This window comes from Petromyzon marinus, chromosome 3 (genome assembly GCF_048934315.1).
Source record: "Petromyzon marinus isolate PM22_M1 ecotype Great Lakes invasive population chromosome 3, UKy_Petmar_22M1.pri1.0, whole genome shotgun sequence".
NCBI lineage: Eukaryota > Metazoa > Chordata > Hyperoartia > Petromyzontiformes > Petromyzontidae > Petromyzon > Petromyzon marinus.
The window spans coordinates 10,245,343-10,265,399 of NC_133669.1; the positions used below are offsets into that span (position 1 = coordinate 10,245,343).

At 47.6% G+C, this 20,057-nt stretch overlaps 1 protein-coding gene across 3 annotated transcripts in view; it reads left to right on the forward strand.

Moving 5' to 3' along the window:
* The window catches only part of LOC116953367 (glutamate receptor 4-like), a 58,832-nt gene that overhangs the window by 17,301 nt on the left and 21,474 nt on the right, over positions 1-20,057 (forward strand). For 2 of the 3 annotated variants that reach the window (XR_012946846.1, XM_032973524.2), the window contains exons 3-14: positions 1,732-1,971; positions 2,211-2,263; positions 2,739-2,930; positions 3,246-3,407; positions 3,796-3,963; positions 4,352-4,456; positions 5,548-5,655; positions 6,904-7,110; positions 7,909-8,191; positions 8,608-8,821; positions 9,049-9,247; positions 10,484-10,731. Coding sequence is in view for 2 of the 3 variants with exons in the window: in XM_032973524.2 (XP_032829415.1) it covers positions 1,732-1,971; positions 2,211-2,263; positions 2,739-2,930; positions 3,246-3,407; positions 3,796-3,963; positions 4,352-4,456; positions 5,548-5,655; positions 6,904-7,110; positions 7,909-8,191; positions 8,608-8,821; positions 9,049-9,247; positions 10,484-10,731 (2,179 nt within the window). In the remaining variant the exon portion in view is untranslated. Of the gene's footprint in view, positions 1-1,731; positions 1,972-2,210; positions 2,264-2,738; positions 2,931-3,245; positions 3,408-3,795; positions 3,964-4,351; positions 4,457-5,547; positions 5,656-6,903; positions 7,111-7,908; positions 8,192-8,607; positions 8,822-9,048; positions 9,248-10,483; positions 10,732-19,200; positions 19,316-20,057 lie in introns of all 3 variants that reach the window. The other variant, XM_032973517.2, reaches the window with a different exon arrangement.

Genomic DNA, 20,057 nt, shown 5'->3' on the forward strand with positions numbered 1-20,057 from the left:
CCTTTGTTTGTCTGCTACAGCAGAGGGGTAGGGAATTAAAAAAATGACCTATGCACATGTTTATTAAATTGGTCAAAGCTACGATACAACAACGATAATTTGAATGCATACAAATTTGAAATACAACATCTCAAGATGCTTTACAAAACGAAAGAGAAAAAAAACCCTCATCAGCATCTCAGAGCTTTGGGTTGTTATTCTTGCTTTTGGGGTCCATCAGCTTCCGCTCAAGATTATTGGCAATGAGCAAAATGTTTTTACCATCTCATTTTCATTAATTGTTTTTGTCTCATTTGTACAATTAGATTTACTCCCTTAGCCTGTATAAACAGTATAACATTGGCATGTTAATTGCGCAAAAGAATAATTAATTCTTGCAGGCCATGCGCAATTCCATGCATGCATCGTGAACCCAGGAATGGATTTTAATTGATGAACCGACTCATCATTATTTTGCCCTGTGTGTGTACAGTACATAGTACTTGTGCGGCCCTTTTGTCAATCCACTGCTTGACGAGCGCTTTCCCATACAGTGCGGGGTGTGGAGGCAATTTGACCATACCTCACGACGTTGATCAGTGCGGGTCGGTGAGGACAGTTAGCAAAGACGTGGAAACATTGTACAAGCATGGATTTTGCTGCACTGCCCTCTGCAGTCCATATTGAGGCCCCACAGCCTATACCACCTTGTCTGTGTGGTGGTTACCAATCTAAGCACTACCCAGGCTCAATGCTTAGTAATCTGGATGATTTGGTCATTGGCTTAGTACAAATGTATGTATCTATACATAAGGAGTAGGGAAGCTATTGTAGGTTGATTGTATCTAGGCTGTGACCTAATTGCATACGGCCTACCAATTTGAAACGGCCTTCACACAATATTTATCCATGACTTCAAGAATCTTAGGCAGACAATTCTTGCATCTGCCAACATGTTCAGGAGCTTAATACCGATGTCTAGGTCTGCTTGCCACGAGAGGGCTTCAGGGCAGAGTTTATGTAGATTTACTATTCCTCTGTTGAAGGAGTGCAGAGTACAGTGGTTTACTATTTGATCCATAGTTGTAGTTTCACAACAACCCTAGCTGCACTAATAAGGTACTGGGGGAGAATATTTGATACCTGTACCACTGTTTCTAATTTTATCTCCCTCCGTCACTTGCCACTGCAAGGGCCTCTTTTATTTGAGGAATATGTGCTAACATGTGGCCTGCCATTGATATTTTAAAGTCTCGTTGAGCCCTTGGCAAGGAAAATGTGTCCACCACTCTTATTTGTATGTACACATTGCCATGTCTTTCCTGCACGTGTTCACGCATGTTAGAGTTTCCTATTCTGAGGTACAAACGAAATTTATCATGGCAAGAATATCTCCCAATGCTGCATGTAAATCCATTGTGTTGAGGGATATATTATTATTATTGTTTCACAATTGACAAACACTGCTATGTTTAATATCCCGGGAAGACTTACAGACTTCCAAAGATGGCTACTTCAGCAAGTGGCTGACCTTGGGAAAACCAGGACAGGTCGAAACCCAAGTGCATATGCACTAGGTTGACTCAGCCTTAAATACACACCTGGCAAGGTATGTAAACATCCCTGCTTGGGAGACAAAGGGGAACGTGGTGTTAGCCACACCATCCCCTCGTGCGCCGTTCCAGCCTTAATAGGTGCTCGCTAACAGCTGGTATAGGCTACACGGGAGACCTTTGTGTACGGTGCCTGCAGTCTGCTCACAGTTTACGCGCGGCGTGTACGCTATCTTCGGCTTCTACGACAAGCACTCGGTGCACACGCTGACGTCATTCTGCGGGGCACTTCACGTCTCCTTGCTGACGCCGTCGCATCCGGCCGATGGCCCCATGCAATTCGTGCTGCAGCTGAGACCACCGGTCAGCGGGGCACTGCTCGGGGTGCTGGGCCGCGCCAACGCCTCCCGCCTCCTCTACTTCTTCGACACGCACAGAGGCGAGGGCCACTACCGCCGCAATAACCGCATCGTTCGTCATTGTCAACGTTGGCCCTGGTCAATCCACTGCTGGATGACGGCCTTCATCTTGCGATGTAACAATACATCTGGCTCCTGCACACGTGCCAGTTTGATCGGTCCATCGCAATGGACATATTGATGGTCATGATGATGTTGATAGTGTTGATAGTGCTGATGATGTGGATGGGTGGTGCTGATGGTGGTTATGTGTGTGCAGGTCTCTCCGTCCTACAGACGGTATTGGAAGCCGCTGCTCATAACGGCTGGCAGGTACGCATGTGCACTTGTCCACATAAACACATGCAAGTGTACGTTTATATCCATGCATGTACGTATTTACCTGTGTATGTAATTTTTCTCAATAACCTCCTGCATCAGTGTGTCCTGCCACATCTTCCAAGTAGTACCTGTCCCTTGGTCCCTTTTCGTAATCTGGATCCTCAGGTCTCTCCCATTTGTCCCTGTGTTTCTCCATGTCCCCGGGTGTCAGCTGAGCATGGTGGAGGCACGTGCACCAATTGTGTCTCTGTGCGTCCCAGGTGTCTTTGTGTGTCCCCGTGTCTCTTACGAATATCGAGGAGGCTTGTTGTGTGTGTTTCTCAGTCCCATGCACCCCTGTGTGTCTGGGTGTGTCCCACTATGTCCACGTGGTCTCGTGTTATCCCAGGTGACACTGTAAACATGGAGGATCGTGAGTGTGTGCATCTCTGGCCTGTGTCCGCGCGGCCCCTTGCCCGTGTCCCAGGTGAGCGCGGTGAACGTGGAGGAGAATGGAGCCGAGGAAGCTCTCCGCACGGCCTTCACGTCGATCGACTCGGCGCACGACCCCCGCTACGTGGTGTTGGATTGCGAGCCAGCCGTCACGCAGAAGACCATCACCCAGATTATCAATATCGGCAAGAATGTCAAGGGATATCACTACATCCTCGCCAATCTGGTGAGTAGCAAGGCCACGGGGCAATACATCTCCCCATTCTGTGTTCCATATGTCATCTCCTCCCATACCAACTACAATTAAGTGTCCTTACATCCCCATATCATTCCCTGCTCCCCATGCCTCCCTGTATCCCTGTCTCTCCCCACGTCTCCTCCGTTTCTCCTTGTGTCTATGCCTTTTCCTCACATCCCCGTGTCATCCTAATGTATCCACGTCCACGTCCACCCCCATGTCCTCATGTCTCCTTGCGTCCCTATATCTTCCCGTGTCTCCCGATATGCCCTGAATCCCGATGTCTCTCCCATCTCCCCACAGGGTTTCTCGGACATGAGTCTCGAGACCCTGCAGCGTGGCGGCGCAAATGTCACCGGCTTCCAGATCGTCGACTACACTAAGCCCATGGTCCAGAAATTCATGCAGCGCTGGAAACAGTTGGATGGGAGAGAGTTCCGAGGATCACATGACGGCCCCTTCAAGGTATCCACGGGATCATGATGGGACATACGGAGAGAGATGCACAGGGCCTTTATGGAGGATGGAGGGACTGGATGGGACATGAAGTGATACGCGAGTTTTTGTGTGTGTCTCCATGTCAATCTGTGAGTGTCCCCACATCCCTTGTCTTTGCATGTCCCCTTATCCCCTTATTCTTGGCCGCCTATGTGTATCCACCTTATTTCCTCATCTCTGTGCATTTCCCCTTGTGTGTGCTGTCTCCTTTATCTCAAATCCTATATCCCCCAGTTCCGTCCCCTTATCTCTTTATTCCCGTGTGTGGCTCCAAATCGTCTTCTCCCTGTGCGTGTCCCCCACATGACCACGCGTGTTCCTGCGCTTGTCCGTGTTTGTCCCTGTGCGCGTGCAGTACACGTCTGCGCTGTCATACGACGCAGTGCTGGTGCTGGCCGAGGCGTTCCGTTACCTGCGGACTCGGCGCACGGACATCCTGAGGCGCGGCGTGGCCGGGGACTGCCTCGCCAATCCAGCTGTGCCCTGGAACCAGGGCATCGAGATCGAGCAAGCTCTCAAACATGTGACAGGGGGACACAGGGGCACACATGGGTACACATGGGACGAGGAGATGAGGGGACACGTGGACATGCGTGTATATGGGGGTAGAGCGGTGGCACAGTGGATAACAATGTTTGCAGTAGTTTGCAACCTATGCTAATAACCCGGCAACTGGAGTTCGATACCCTGTCATGGCAAACATCAACGTTTATGAATATTTGAAGCAGTCCTAGGCCTCCCTCACCCTCTCTCTCATGTGGCCTCAAAAGTACACCGCACTGGCACTATGGTGAGGCCTTCATCCAACAGTGGATTATCAAGTGGCTGTAAACTATGATATATTCGTATGTATTTATGAATGCATGCATATATATATGTGCACGTGTACGCACACACACACACCTGTGCAGGTGCGTGTGTCAGGACTCACGCAGAACATTCAGTTTGATGGCTTTGGGAGACGGACGAACTACTCCATCCTGGTCATGGAGATGAAGGAGACTGGCCCAAAGCAGGTGAGGTCACGTGTGCTGCATGAGCAACTGCGTGTGTGTAAGGGAGCATGCACGTGCGAGCACGTGTATTCGTGTGGATGATTGCGTGTGTGTAACAGCCTGCTCACCGCCATTGCCCTTACAGTCTGGTAAAGGCTACCTACGGGGGTCTTTGTCTGAGCATGTGGACATGTGTACGAACGTGTGAGCGATGTGGCAGTTTACAGTGGCCATCCTCCAAAAATAGAATCAGAGACACAACAATGAGATGAATGCCGGCCGACTAAACACAGCAAGATGGCGCAGTGGGAAGTGTAGATGGTGCATTTGCCAGTCATCTTAGTAAGTCAACCCTTAACACCTGAGTTTGTTATATGTGCTGCCAGCGAACCTCCCCAACACTTTACGTAGCCCAAACTGAACCTAGGTGATGTCACCGCAATATATTGAGGAGTGGTGGTGTAGTTGACTGTGAGTGCTCTTTTGTTATAATCCCAGAGACCTGCGTTTTTGCATCATCGTCATCATTGTTACTCATGGATAGGTACCCTAACCTGGCTTGGGTCTTCCCTAGATCAACACAGCCTAAGATAAAATCATAAATATTGCTGCAGTGGTGTGGTATCAGCACTGGAAGACAACACTCACCCCATTAGCCAATAAGAATAAAGAGGCTATAATTGTCTCATGCACTGAGACAGTATAGAGAGAGACCTACATTTGTCAACATCTCACCGTATTCTCCATGTGTCCTTCCTATCTCCTCCATGTCCCCATGTGTCTCCGTGTATCGCCTTGTTCACCTTTCTGCCCTACATCCTTGTATCACCCCTCTCTTGTCCTTCAATTGCATTCACATCCTATGGCTTCCCAATGTCCTTACATTTGTCTGCATGCGTCTGTGCCTGTCCTTATACATTCCTGTGCGCACCTGATTTTGTTGTATGCTGCATGCTTCTTCACGTGTTCTTTGGCATCCCTGCATCCTCTCTCCAAGTATTTGCATTCCCGTGTTCGCACATATTCCCACGTGCTCCCCCGTGTCCTCATCTCGTTCACGTGTTCTCATGTATCTCTATGTCCCCTTGTGTCCCCGTGTGCTCGTGTCCCAGACCGGGTTCTACACTGAGTCCATGGGGCTGAAGATGCCAACGGACAACGTCGTGGAGAAGGAGTTGACCGAATCCAACAATCACACGTATGTGGTGTCGACCATCATGGTACGAGGGGGTGCGGACCTGTGTCTGTTCTGTCAGTGCATCTTGGGGAGGGGGGGGGGAACAGGACATTGATCCAGGACCCAAAACTCTAGAGGCCCACAAAGAATACACTACATTAAACCCTTACGATGCGTGAATTTTGGATTTGCGATTTTCACACATTTGCGAGTTACTAAATGTATACTAATTCCCTATTCGCGACCTGCCGGACAGCAGTGGATTGACCAGTGTTTCCGAGTGTACGTCGTTCCAGGCCACCGACACCGGAGAGGCGCGCGCAGAATTTTACATTTGAAACGGTCTGCGAAGATTAGGCACGCCCTCTCGGCTGCCCGCTTAGTCCTCGGTCTCGCAGTAATCCCACTCTGAACTTGCTATTGTGGCCTTTTACGTTGAGACGTTTGGGTATAAACGAGTTAACTGTGAGGTCCATTCTAAAGGAAGCGAATGCGGTTAGTGCTCCCCAGAGTGCTGAAAGGATAACAACTGTGCGTTGTTGACCAAACACGTGCATCTTGCGAGGAGTCATCCTCCTGAATCCCTCACCATCACCACCACCTCCATTGTCGTCAAATCATCATCAGTAATTAAATAACACATTGTTCTGTATTATTTACTATTTATTGAAGTTACTGTTTTCAAAAATGTACCATTTCACCCCTTAGTTCACGTAACCCCATTTTTCCAAATAGAGCAAGGTTTTCTGCTAACCGCTGCACTACCGCTCCCCAAAAAAGACAAAGATCCCCCTATAGCCTGTAACAGACTTTTGGGGAAAGTGCTGTTAGCGAGCACCTATGAAGGCCGGCACAGCACACAAGAGGGTGGGTGGCCAACACCATGCCCGGCCGTTTTTGTCTGCCTTGTGGCGAAGTTTTACATATTGCACCAGGTGCTCATTTGAGGCTGAGTCGACCAAGGGGAGGCCCAGCACCGGTTCAGATAATCATCACTGGTGTAGCGGGAATCAGACCTGCGTCGCCAGGTTCGTAGCACAGTGCGCTAACCGCTACACTACCGTTCCCCACACAACCGCTCCCCACACTCATATACACACATGAACAAACCCACATTCTCACCCCATCTTGCCCATCAACTCCGGTAGGAGGCACTTTACGTGATGATGCACAAGAACTCGGACTCTCACCGACTCGTGCTCACTCACACAGCGATGCCCTCACCCATCTCCCTGAACCTCACCTCTCCCTACCACCCCCCTGGCCTTCTTCCCTCCCCCACCACCGACAGGAGGCCCCGTACGTGATGTTGCGCAAGAACTCGGAATTACTGGAGGGGAACGAGCGCTACGAGGGCTACTGTGTGGACTTGGCATTGGAGATCGCACGCCACGTGAACATCAAATACCACCTCGCCATCGTGCCCGACTCCAAGTACGGCGAGAAGAACTCCGAATCGGGCACGTGGAACGGCATCGTGGGGGAACTCATCTATGGGGTGAGATGCAAAACGCTGTCGGCTGCACCGTCCCCAACGCATGTACGACGCATTGGTCTCTGATCCCTCCCACGCTGCCTCTGTATGGTATGAATATCTGTGTGAGCTGCAACTGCCTGGTGTAGTGGAAATCATTGTCGGCCTGCGACTGATAAAAGTCGCGATGTCTTTTTTTTCCGACCGCACCGCTTGATACAGTAAAAAGTGTCTGGTCACGGCACGCCACCTGGTATGGTATAAAGGTTTGTGAGAGGACACATACCGGCGAGTACGGTGTAGATGTCTGTGTGTCAGCCACAGTGACCGGTGTGGTCGTAGTATTTTGGCAGCCACACCACCTGGTGCTGCGAAACTGCCTGCATTGTCTGCATAGTCATACAATCTTGTCAGAGCTGACGTGCATAATTCAGCAAAGAAACCCCACAATTTTTTGACTGTTATAAGTGATCGAACTGAGACTATCATCTCACTATGCTTGAGAAAACGCGGATTAATCATAGACTGGCCGAACCCCGGATTAAAGCCCTACATTCGGCGCAGTGCTCTGATCCCCTACATTCGGCGCAGTGCTCTGATGCCTGAGCCACCCGGCCATCTTTGACAACCAAAACCTTAACCCAAACGTGACCCATAACCCTCGTGGTGTTATGTGGTGTGTATGGTCCCTGATGCATGGAATGCAACGGGGTCCCCGTGTTCCATTTCTCCTGCTCTCCGGTGTGCCACATCCCCGATAGCTACACCACTGCCTGACTTTGACCCCTGACTCCTGACCCTCCTGTGTTCGTGGCAACGCAGAAAGCCGACCTGGCCGTGGCTCCGCTGACGATCACGCTGGTGCGCGAGGAGGTCATCGACTTCTCCAAGCCATTCATGAGTCTGGGCATCTCCATCATGATCAAGAAGCCGCAGAAGTCCAAACCTGGGGTGTTTTCGTTCCTCGACCCGCTCGCCTATGAGATCTGGATGTGCATCGTGTTTGCCTACATCGGCGTGAGCGTCGTGCTCTTCCTCGTCAGCCGCTTCAGCCCCTACGAGTGGCGACCCGACGACAGCGCCGCCACCTTTGACGACGGAGGAGGTGAGAGTCCTGCAGTACTGCCTCCTGTTCATCATCATCATCACCGTCATCATTGTCATCCATGTGCTCCATCACCATATTACCATCACCAATGGGTGGATGCCAGTTTTTCACACGTTAGGGGGATGATTTACTCTCCATTCGCTCTTCCTCTATGATCTTCTACTCCACCTCCTCTGCCTCATTCCCCTCCTCAGCTGTATATCTGTGTACTCAAGTACTCATTTACTCATGCAACCATGTATCTGAAAACCTCAATACCCGTACAATCACATCCTCTACCCATGTATCCACATAACATACATCACATACCCATGAACCCACAATACCCACATATTTGTGTACCTATATACCCAAATACCTGTGTACCTGTTTGCCGACAAGCCCACACAACCGGCATACCCGTGTGCCCCCAGGTCTCGGGGGCAGGGACCTGGGCGCCAGCATCGCCAACGGGGGTGGCCTCAGCCTGGTGGGCTCGGTGTATGGTGGGGCCGGTGGTGCCGGTATGGCTGGAACCGCCTTCGTGGGAACCGTCTCCACCGAGCAGCCCAACGAGTTCGGCATTTTCAACAGTCTCTGGTTCTCCCTGGGCGCCTTCATGCGCCAGGGCTGCGACATCTCCCCTAGGTGCGTTGCATGCGCTTTCCCCTAGTGTGCCCAGAAATACTGGGAGGTGAGATAAGGGGGTGGAGGGTACATGGTTATTCCCGAATTGATCGTAACCTTGAACTGTGACAATTCATCCAGTTGTAGGGGAGTGAGATGAACCATTATATGCCTCACATATTCCGGCACTTGGACTCCTGTGTTCGTGCGTATGTCTGTTTTGTATACGCGTTTTTGTGCGGTACTAGGTCCCTGTCTGGCCGTATCGTTGGTGGGGTCTGGTGGTTCTTCACCCTCATCATCATCTCGTCCTACACGGCCAACCTGGCTGCTTTCCTCACGGTCGAGCGCATGGTGTCGCCCATCGAGAGCGCCGAGGACCTGGCTAAGCAGACGGAGATTGCGTACGGAACCCTTGAAGCTGGCTCCACCAAGGAGTTCTTCCGGGTGAGATCCAGGGGTCGTGGGGGGTGGAGACATAGGGAGATGGGGAGGTGTGGATAGAAACAGGAAGAAATGGAGAGAGGAGAGGACTAGCAGGGAAACATGGAGAGATACAAGAGATGTGGGTGGAAACTGAACAAACCAGAGAGAAGCGGGGAGGCATGGGGAGATATGGAGAGACATAGGGAGTTGTGGGGAGACAAGACAGCATGGGGTTGGTAACTCAAATTTGAGGCAGAGGTTATGGTATTTGGGTGACCCTATTAGTTCTAGTCCTTGACCTGGTCATCTGTCTCTATATTTGGGCTCATAGTAGTAATTCTATAGCTGCTGAGATCCTGTATTAAATCTGGGTAAGAGCAACCCACGATTATCCATTCCATTTTATGTACTCTGTAAAATGAAGGCATTGCTTTAAATGATATATAAATACGTGATGTATTGTACTGTACTGGGGTGGGGTGATGGTGCAGCGGTTCGCACGCTGCGTTATAGACCCAGCAACCAGAGTTTGATTCCTGGCCACCGTTAACATCGGTGGCGAGTGATGTCTGAACTGGCCCTGGGCCCCACTTCACCAACCCACGCAGATCAGTGTAATGAAGAATTGCCAAACGACCTCGAACTCTGCATGGGCATGATGCCTTCATCCAACAGTAGACTGACATAAGGGCTGTAAGTTGCATTATACTGTATTGCAATTTAAATTGTTATGACAAAATTGGGTAAAAATCACAAGACAAAGGTCAAATGTATGAGTGTATCCCAATGACATGGATAGTGGTGGAAGTGTCATATTCCTATGACAGGAGCCAGTGAACTGAGTAAAGTATAGAACGATAGGATCAGTGTGAACATTTGTGGTTTCTTTCTTGGCCGGGAGTTGTTTTGGCCACGTTCTCAGAAGCTCACAGGTTCAAATATCGTTCAGGGATTGACTTAGCCCATCATTATCATTCCTCCAGGATCAATGAAATTGGTACCATTTTGTAGGATTTCAAGAGGCGTTGCCCCAATGGTTAACTAGCTCCCACCATAGGAATGTAGAATTTCCACCACTGGGTCATGGCCACAAGCAGAGATTTTTGCAGCCCCATGGTTAATTGAACAGGAATATGCCTAACTTTTTTCGTGTCCAACTTTCACTCAATAACAATTTCTTTTCTCTCACCACCTCATCCCTGTTGTATGGTCCCTGTAACCCCTGCGACCCCTTTATAACTATCTTGACCTCTCAAGCGCTCCAAGATTGCGGTGTATGACAAGATGTGGTCGTACATGAAGTCAGCGGAGCCATCTGTGTTCGTTAAGACAACGGCGGAGGGGGTGGCGCGCGTGCGCAAGTCCAAGGGCAAGTACGCGTACCTGCTCGAGTCCACGATGAACGAGTACATCGAGCAGCGCAAGCCGTGTGACACTATGAAAGTCGGCGGCAACCTCGACTCCAAGGGCTATGGCATCGCAACACCCAAGGGCTCCAGTTTTAGGTGCGTGGGTCCCCGCGGCTGAGATCACCCCACCACAATCCCAGTTGCATCCCAGAAGCCTCCTGCCGCTAACCCCGCTTCTCGTTTTGAAAGGGGGCCCACTCAGACCCCCACGGGTTGCCACAAGCCTCATTGAGTCTTTATAGGCCTTGTAAAAAAGAAAACCTCAAACCTCGGTAGGCTTCATGTGACATTTTCTAAAATGTCTTGCCAGTAGCGTGGTGTGGTTGGCATGGGTACAGGTTGCAATAAATGAAATGAAGCCCCTTATCCGAATTCCCCCCTCTCCATAGTTGCATTGCTTGCATGCTCGATAGCTAGACTACTGTTAATAAGTCATAATGGGCACCCGTAGGCTTCATGAGTCTCTTATGAGCATTATACAATTTCCATACGCCTTCTTCAGTCCTCTTAGGGATTGATGGCCCTTCTCATGCCTCTATATGGTCTTTACAAACCTTCACTTTCTTTAATGAGTATCCATGAACCTTCACTGACCTTAAGGGTTCTTTGTATACCGTTGGCTCTTCACAAGCCTCTAGTAGGCCTTAATTTGCCTTCATAATCATATATCATGTACAGCTCTTTGTCAACCCATCCCATGCAGTGTCAGTTACGGAGGTTATTTGAACATATCACCATGTCAGTCAATGCGGGTTGGTGAAAGAGGTGCCCAAAGCTTGTTCAGATGTTAGCCATGGCCAAGAATCAAACTCAGATGAGCAGGTTGGTGCGATAAACCACTGCGTCACTACTCCACCCCCAGTGTGCTTTCACAAGCCTCCTCAAAACTCTACAAGGCTTCACGACCCCTCGTAAGCCTCAAGAGGCTTTTCGCGTATTTATAATCCTTAAAGACCCCCTGTGGGCCATCTCAATGCACCTTCCTGAGTACCTACATGCATTCAGGAGCCTCAGTGAACTTTCCCAAACCTCTATGCACCTTGATTTACTTCCCTGTAGGCTTTTAGGAGCCCCATTAGAGTTCTAAAAAACTGTTCAAACCAAGGTGCTTAATCTGTTGTAAAGCAGAATTCAAAGACCGTGTGATGAAGCGCACAAAAGTAGACTGTTGGGAGCCTCTGGCATAATGCACACATTTTCTAAGTTTAAACGTTCCCTGCAAGTAATTGAAAAGCACTACATCTACTTAATGACAGGCTGTGAGATCTTAAAAGCAAAACAGACAGGGAACTACAGTGGATAGCCATTGTAATTTATATGCACCCCCCTTTGGCCTTCGCACTTGATTGGCTCACAAGTGACGACATCATATTTATCCCTCTATTTAAGGACGAAACAGGAGGATTTCTCCACAAATATGGCTGTTGCCTGATGATGCTAGTTGTAATTACTGGCGAAATGTTGTACGCGAATTATAAATGTTGTGGAATTACTCTCCAACACACCAGTGTGCAAGACTAGTAACGAACCTTACTAATTGGCTGCATCGGGTGGTGGCGGGTTAAACGACACATTTATATTTACGCAATCTCACTCAAAAACCTCTATTATAGGTTTCTCAGGTGGTTAAATAAAAGACACCAAATTTATTACTTGAAATAGTTTAAAAGCCAATTCATTTGTCCGCCAAAACGAATGTTAAGCAGCATTCATTTATGATCATGGCCTTGAGCCGGTAAACAGGGGACAGTCTGTTCACATGGCAACCACTTCTAACTTATTGCAGAATGGTACACTTAATTTGATAACCGAGTTGACCCCTGTACCCACAGTGCCATTCGGCCATTTACACATTATGAAATTGGGATGTAATCAAAGCCCGAAGTTTTTCAGCACTTCAAGAAAACAGTGTGTGGCACGTAATTTGAACCCATGTCCATGAAGTGAAAGTGAAATTGAGGCCAATGTGAGTTGAAGATAAATGCAGTGGAGGAGGCTCAAGGGAGGAGGTGGCACCTGTGAGGCTGTGTTGGGCTTGGGGTTTTCAGGCTGGAGGTGTGGGGTTGTGGTGGGGTCTTCGTGTGGCCTGGGGAAGGGCAGGAGGAACGGTCACATTCTGGACACTCACGCACATGCACACCAATACAGCCCCACGCAAATACAAACACCCATGAATGTACACATGCATGCATATACACAAGAATAAATACATGCACACAAAGGTGCAATATATAAATATTCACACCAATACAAATACTTCTGCAGATACTTCACATATCAATACTTACACACACCAATGCAAATACACAACAATACACCATTACTAAGATCAATATACACTGTGATGCAGCAATATACACATACATACAAACAATGAATTGGAATACACAGCAGTACTAATACACAGCAATATATAGACACGCACAAATACAAATAATATATACACGCATACCATTATTCTGCAATATACACACACTCCAAGAAAGACAATACAAACGCCAATACTCAGCAATATACACCAGTGTATATGTAGACCAATACACCGCAATACCCACACACAAAACCAATAAAATCCAATGCACAATACACACACCATCATAACTGCCATTTGCCACTAAGTGGCGGTGACATCACCATGGTGTTTGTGCCAGGCTAGATGCACCTTGAGGCCACGTGAAGTTAGGAAGCCTCGCTGAGTGGAGGTAACGGGACGGAACCATGTGTTATGAGTTGGTTGGTTGATTGAATGAGATGCGCCATCTGTGCCCCCCCACTGCCAACTTGCTGCATTTTAGCTGCCCAGTGTTCCATACGCTGTTAGTTTACCTGCTTTTGTCCTTCACTATTGCTGGAGAGCATCTGTCTGCAACATCCCAGTAGCATCCTTCATAAGCTTCCTCCACAGAGGCCGATCTTTACATAGCTGGTACCAGTCATCAGCAAGTCCAATTAGCTCCAGATCCTTTTGCACCACATAAGTCCGTCTCTCCTCTAGCCCGTGCTGCACCCGTTTATCCACCTTTATCTGGCCAAATAGAAACTGCTTGGGCGTGTGGTGGCTGGGCATGTGGGCTACATGACCCAGCCACCTGCCGGAGGTCACTGATGGGACTGTGTCCATATCTTTCAAGGATCTGGGAGCTCACACAAATGCAGTTTAGTTATATCCAGGAAGGATCATAGAGACGTCAGCCTGAATGTTTCAATCTGGCACAAATGCTCCTTCAAAGGGGTCTGCATTTCACAAGCATAAAGGGAGGGCACGACTGTGGCCGAGAAGACCCGAAACTTCGTATGGAGTGATAGGTAACTTCCACACAGCGTTACACAGCTGATGATAAGATGCCACTCGACTGATTTGGAGTGAAACCTCTGGTGCGAAACTGGAGCGAGCCCTAAGCATGCTGCCCAGGAGCAGAAACTTTTACACTCACTCCACAACTGCCCCATCACTTGTGGGGAGTTGAGACAGTGGAGTATTTGATGACATAAACTACCCAGGATTTTTTTTTGTTTTTGTCGGGCAGATGCTCAGGTCCCATCTCTTATTAGCACGTTCCATCAGTAGTTGTCTCCAACTCCTCAAAGTGAGCAGCCATTACCAGATCAACAGCATAGGTAATATGGTTAACCAATAATTGGCCATCCCTTGACCACACCAAGCATCTTGCACTATGTGTAGGCTACCGGAAGACATCCCTGTTGCATCCCAAGGTGAACAGATATATACACAATACAGCTGTACTCTTTGATTCTATTGGGTAAAGTCACGTAGGTGAAAATAAAATAACAAAAAATCACGACGTTTCGGCCACAACACAAGCGGCCTTTTGTTATTTTATTTTCACCTACGTGACTTTACCCAATAGAACCAAAGAGTATGGATCCTAGCAGTCACGAAAGCTTTAAATCTACAATGCAGCTGTGTTAGCTAACTAATGCACGTTAACAAAACGCACATCAAAAAATGCAAAAAATAACGTGTACCAACAATCGCAAAAAAATAAACACGCACACCCGCCAAGAGTCCAATACATATATGTGCACCAACATAGACCAACACAAACTACTAAACGTGCACATGTGCGCACAAACGCACGCAAAGATACAAACGAATACACACACACACATCCTTACACAAACACACATCCTTACACACACACACATCCTTACACACACAAACACAAGTACACGCACCCACACACTCGCTCCTCCGTGCCCATCCCGCCTCCGGCCGTGGGGTCTCCCCCACCTTGGACTTGAGTCAACTTAGACAGGTAGAAGGGGGTGCCACCTTTAAAGGGGTGGCGTGGGAGTTTGCCAGCAGGTCCCGGTCTCGCCTAGACAAATAAATGACAGTACAGTAGTGCAAAACAAAACAAGCATCAGTTTATTGATCGCATAATCGGTCTGTAAATAAGTATCCGATTCCCCGGATTGCTAAGACGTTCTGGAAAGTACAACCCAACCCAAACTTGTGCCGAGTGTTAAGCAAGTGATACAGATCTGGTCTCTCACACACATGCACCTACTGGATTATAAGACATCTTCATAACGTATGCTCTAAAATACAGGGGGAGGAAGGGCGTCTTATAATCCAGAGACTAAATAGCATCAAGCCAACAACTAGCTTCGTCATATGTGGCTACGTGTTGCTCATGATACACGGTAAAGTTTGAGAATCCGGTCTTGAACATTAAAACAGGATTATGAGGCAAAACCTCACTGATGAGTCTTAGTGACGGTGGCACAACTTTAGGGCTACAGTTTCACAACGTGAGGAAAACTCGGTGGCATAACTTATGAGGCACTACCCTTCTAACGAGCCTAAGTGAAGTGGAAACCAATCCGTTTTGTGGCCCAAGTGAATAAACAAACCGCCATTGGGAAAAAATGTTCATCCTGAGGAAGGCCTGAAGGACGATTCATTGTGGCTTTCAATCAAGACATTGAGGCAAACTCCCTTTAACGATTAAAAACACAGGCACATTTTGCAGTTAAAAATGCTTTTCCTGTCACTGAGGGAAAAAAAAGTATTTGCACATGTTTCCTCTCTGCTACTTTTTTTCAATGACTTAAAATGTTTTCCCTAAAGCTGTCGTTATATTCCACGCAAACTATCATAGTCATTACTGTCTCATTGTCATTGGTGGTCTTCCATATCTGCAGTGACCTACGCCTTTTATATTCTCAATGCATATTTTCTAACCCCAGTGGAGCACTGGTAGATTGCAGAAAACCGTCTAAACGCTTCATTTACATAATGTTGCGTAGATTAATATCCACAATTGATATGAATTAAGATCTGATTTAAAAAAAATAAGTTGTCTAACAGCTTTGAGGAGGCTTCTTCATAAGCCACTAGGCACGACCGGGCTATCTTTAGAGGCAAAGTCATACGCTACCCTTTTAAACATGGACCCTCGACTGAATCCAGGCCCCCCCAGGCTGTCCCTTCTCAAGGTAAGACCCCCCACATCCCCCACACCTGTCTACACTTTATCACAAATCCTATGCTTATGTGGACTACCAACTGCAATGGGACTCTGCTAATAACCACCCTGAAATGTAACGAACGTCGAAGTGCTGGAATTTGCACGCTCATTAGAAATGCGTATTCTAATGAGCCCTTGCTTGGGGTCGTTATTGTGAACCCTTATTTGGCCTGCGCCTATGAGCACTGTGAAGTCTACCATGAGGTGCTTATTCAAACAAGGAGTTCCAATGCAATCATGGTAAATTTACAATCAAGGCAATCCATTGAGTGAGCATCTCGCCTCACGTACATCCACACGAACGCGCATCTTATAAATGTACACGCCGTTGTGCTAAGAGCTAGCAAGGTAACCAGACGGCTTTCCAGAGGAACAGCTAGCAAAATGTATGGAAAACCAGCCAGTAAAAAAACAGGTCATGAGATAACTAATCAGGAAACTAATAAGTCAGCCAACTGTTCAGATAACATATAAGATATGTAGATAATGAGACAGGTAATACATCATATATAGTGGCAAAACAGGCAGTTAACCAGATATCTAACCATTTGACATGAGAGAGCCAACCACACAAATAATTCACAGATACCCATACAGCAACTAATCAGACAGCCAGATATATAATCAATCAGATTACTAACAAGATATCCAGATTGCTTACCAGCGAGTAAAATCACTTTAAAACCAGTGGCACACTTAACCAACCAGAAAACTGACCAGATTTACAATTGAGCAGCAAATCACAGATGAAATAACCATTTAAGTTTAACATGTAGGCTTTCGCGACCAATATCCAAAATACAGGGTTTTTTTTGGGTTAGATCGCATAAATATATAAATGTGTCGTTAAACCTTCCACCACCCGACACAGCCAATTCGTAAGGTTTGTCGCGTAAACAGAACATGCCAATTCATTACTAGTACAGCACACCGGTGTGTTAGAGAGCAAAACTACAACATTTACAATCTACGTTGTACTCAGATTGTCAGTAATTACAACTATCTTCATCAGGCGACAGCCAGATTTGTGGATGAAGCTAGTTGTAATTACTGGTGAAGTGTCGTACTCAGATTGTAAATGTTGTGGCTTTGCTCTCCAACACACCGGTTAGTGCTGTACTAGTGACGAATTGGCATGTTCTGTTTACGTGACAACCCTTACTAGTTGGCTGTGTCAACTAGTAAGGTGTGTTGGAGAGCCAAGCCACAACATTTACAATCTAAATGTTGTGGCTTGGCATGTTCTGTTTACGTGACAACCCTTACCAGTTGGCTGTGTCGGGTGGTGGCGGGTTTAACGACACATTTATATATTTACGCGATCTAACCCAAAAAACCTAAATGATGAAATAACCATTGTCAAATAGATGTTTACAGAGATACAACGTAGAAATATATGCATCCTTCTAACACGCTAACCCTCCAGATAACAATAACATATCTTGCCAACCATCCATGCATGAAGCCAGATAACTAAATACCCTCACCACCTAGGGAGGCATCCTGTGAGCGCGGGAGTGTGGGTGAGAGTGAAAAGATGTGAGAGAGAGTGTGAGAGTGAATGTAAGAGAGAGGGAAATATTGAGAATATGACAGTGAATACAAAATAATGTGTATGTAATCATGTGTGTGAGTGTGAAAGTGTGATTTAGTGCAGTGTGATCGTGGGGATGAAAATGTTCGATTCCTGCTAACAATGAATAATGATGGCAAATGTATGAACCAATCCAGCTTCTGAACCTTCTGGAGGTCGACTCAGCCCCAAAGGAGTACCTGATGCAGTGTGTAAATAGCACTGGGGAGACAAAAGTGGCTGGGCATGGTGTGAGCCACCCTCCTCCTCGTGGGCCGTGCCGACCTTCATGGGTGCTCGCTAACAGCACTTGCCCCCAAATTCGTTAAAGCTATTCGGGGGATCTTTGTGTTTGTTTTTGTGTGAACTAATGCGAGTGAGCGTGCATTACTCTGAAATCAGGGAGAACGTGAGTGAATGCCTTCCCCCCCGGGAAGTGTGCAGGGCACATCCATTCCCTTACAACCCACACACCGACGTGTCCACCGCAACGCGTCAATTTGACAAATACGGAATTACGATCGGTGATCGATTCAGCCATTCTCCATCATCTTTCCTTCTAGGGTCGTTAAAGTTAATACAAATTTGTGGGAAGTCAAACAGTCGTCATCCTGAGGACACACAGCTTCCCCCTGCTATGGAAGTGTGTGGAATTTTGCACCGCTCTGGCTCAGGGCCGATTCAGATGTCGCTTGTCAAGCTGTGGGGGTCGGGAATCAAACTCCGATCATTGCATTCATAAGTGCAATACGTGAACCACTGCAGCACTAATCCATCCCCTATTCCAATAGAGATTAAAACATTTTTTAACACAACCGATTTGATGCATGTATCATAAGCATAAGATGCAATTGATATTCGTCTATGTTAATTGACGCGTTGTTCCACCCCGATCCATAACCATAATCGTCATCGTAGCCGCTATCATTGTGCCACTGCGGTGCTGTGAGTGATGCTGGTGTGGTGATGGGGAACGGAGTGATGTTGCTGTGAGTAATCCTGTTGTAGTGATGGGGAGTGGAGTGCGTTGCTGTGAGTGATGATGCTGTGAGTGATCCTATTGTGGTGATGGGGAGTGGAGTGATGTTGCTGTGAGTGATGATGCTGTGAGTGATCCTGTTGTGGTGATGGGGAGCGGAGTGATGTCGCTGTGAGTGATCCTGTTGTGGTGATGGGGAACGGAGTGATGTTGCTGTGAGTGATCTTGTGGTGATGGGGAGCGGAGTGATGATGCTGTGAGTGATCCTGGTGTGGTGATGGGGAGTGGAGTGATGTTGCTGTGAGTGATGTTGCTGTGAGTGATGATGCTGTGAGTGATGCTGGTGTGATGATAGGGATCAGAGTGATGATGCTGTGAGTGATTCTGGTGTGGTGATGGGGAGCCGAGTGACGCCAGTGTGCGGTGACGTCGTCGGCGGTGCTGTGGCGATGGCGAGCCAAGTGCGTTAACCGCGTGTGTGTTGCTGTTGTTGTGCCGCGCCTGCCCTCACTGTGAAGAAACTCCGTAAACCTGGCCGTTCTTAAGCTCAACGAGCAGGGGCTGTTAGACAAGCTCAAAAATAAGTGGTGGTATGACAAGGGGGAGTGCGGCAGCAACACGGGAGACTCAAAGGTAGTGGCACCACTACCGCTTTCCCTACCCCGAGCCATCAACCCTCCCCCATAACCCCTAAACCTAAACCCTAATCAATGACACCCAGTCCTAACCCCTAACCCTATTTGGCTCCAGCGCATAACCCGTGCAGACACCCACTCTCTCTGTCAGTCTTGGGAAGCTATTTCTGTTTACTTCTAGATTTGAAGCTTTCGTGACTGCAAGGATCCATACTCTTTGGTTCTATTCGGTAAAGTCACGTAGGTAAAAAATAAAACAAAAATCACGACGTTTTGGCCACAACACAAGTGGCCTGATGTTGTTTTATTTTTTACCTACGTGACTTTACCGAATAGAACCAAAGAGTATTTCTGTTTACATCTGTCTCTCTGACTTGTGTAGCCACTGATGTTTACGTATGTCTGTCTCTCTCGGTGTCTGTCTCCCATTCTGCCTCTCTCACCAAGTCAGCCTGGCTGTTTTCTTTAGTTTCTGTCTTCAAATATTTGCTTATCTCAGTCCCAAATTGGATTGTCTCTCTGTCTCGCTTTCCGTCTGTATATCTCACTATTTCTATCTCAATGCCTGTATGTCAGTTATTGTCCACAAATCAGTCCTGTGTGTCTCAAACGCTATCTTCTCTGTCCTGTCTACTGCTGGCTTTATCTTCACAGGTGTCTCTCTGACGTTGTCTCTTATCTTTGCGTTTACATCCAATTATTGTTTCATGCATCTTTCTGTCTCAGAGTGTCTTTGTCTA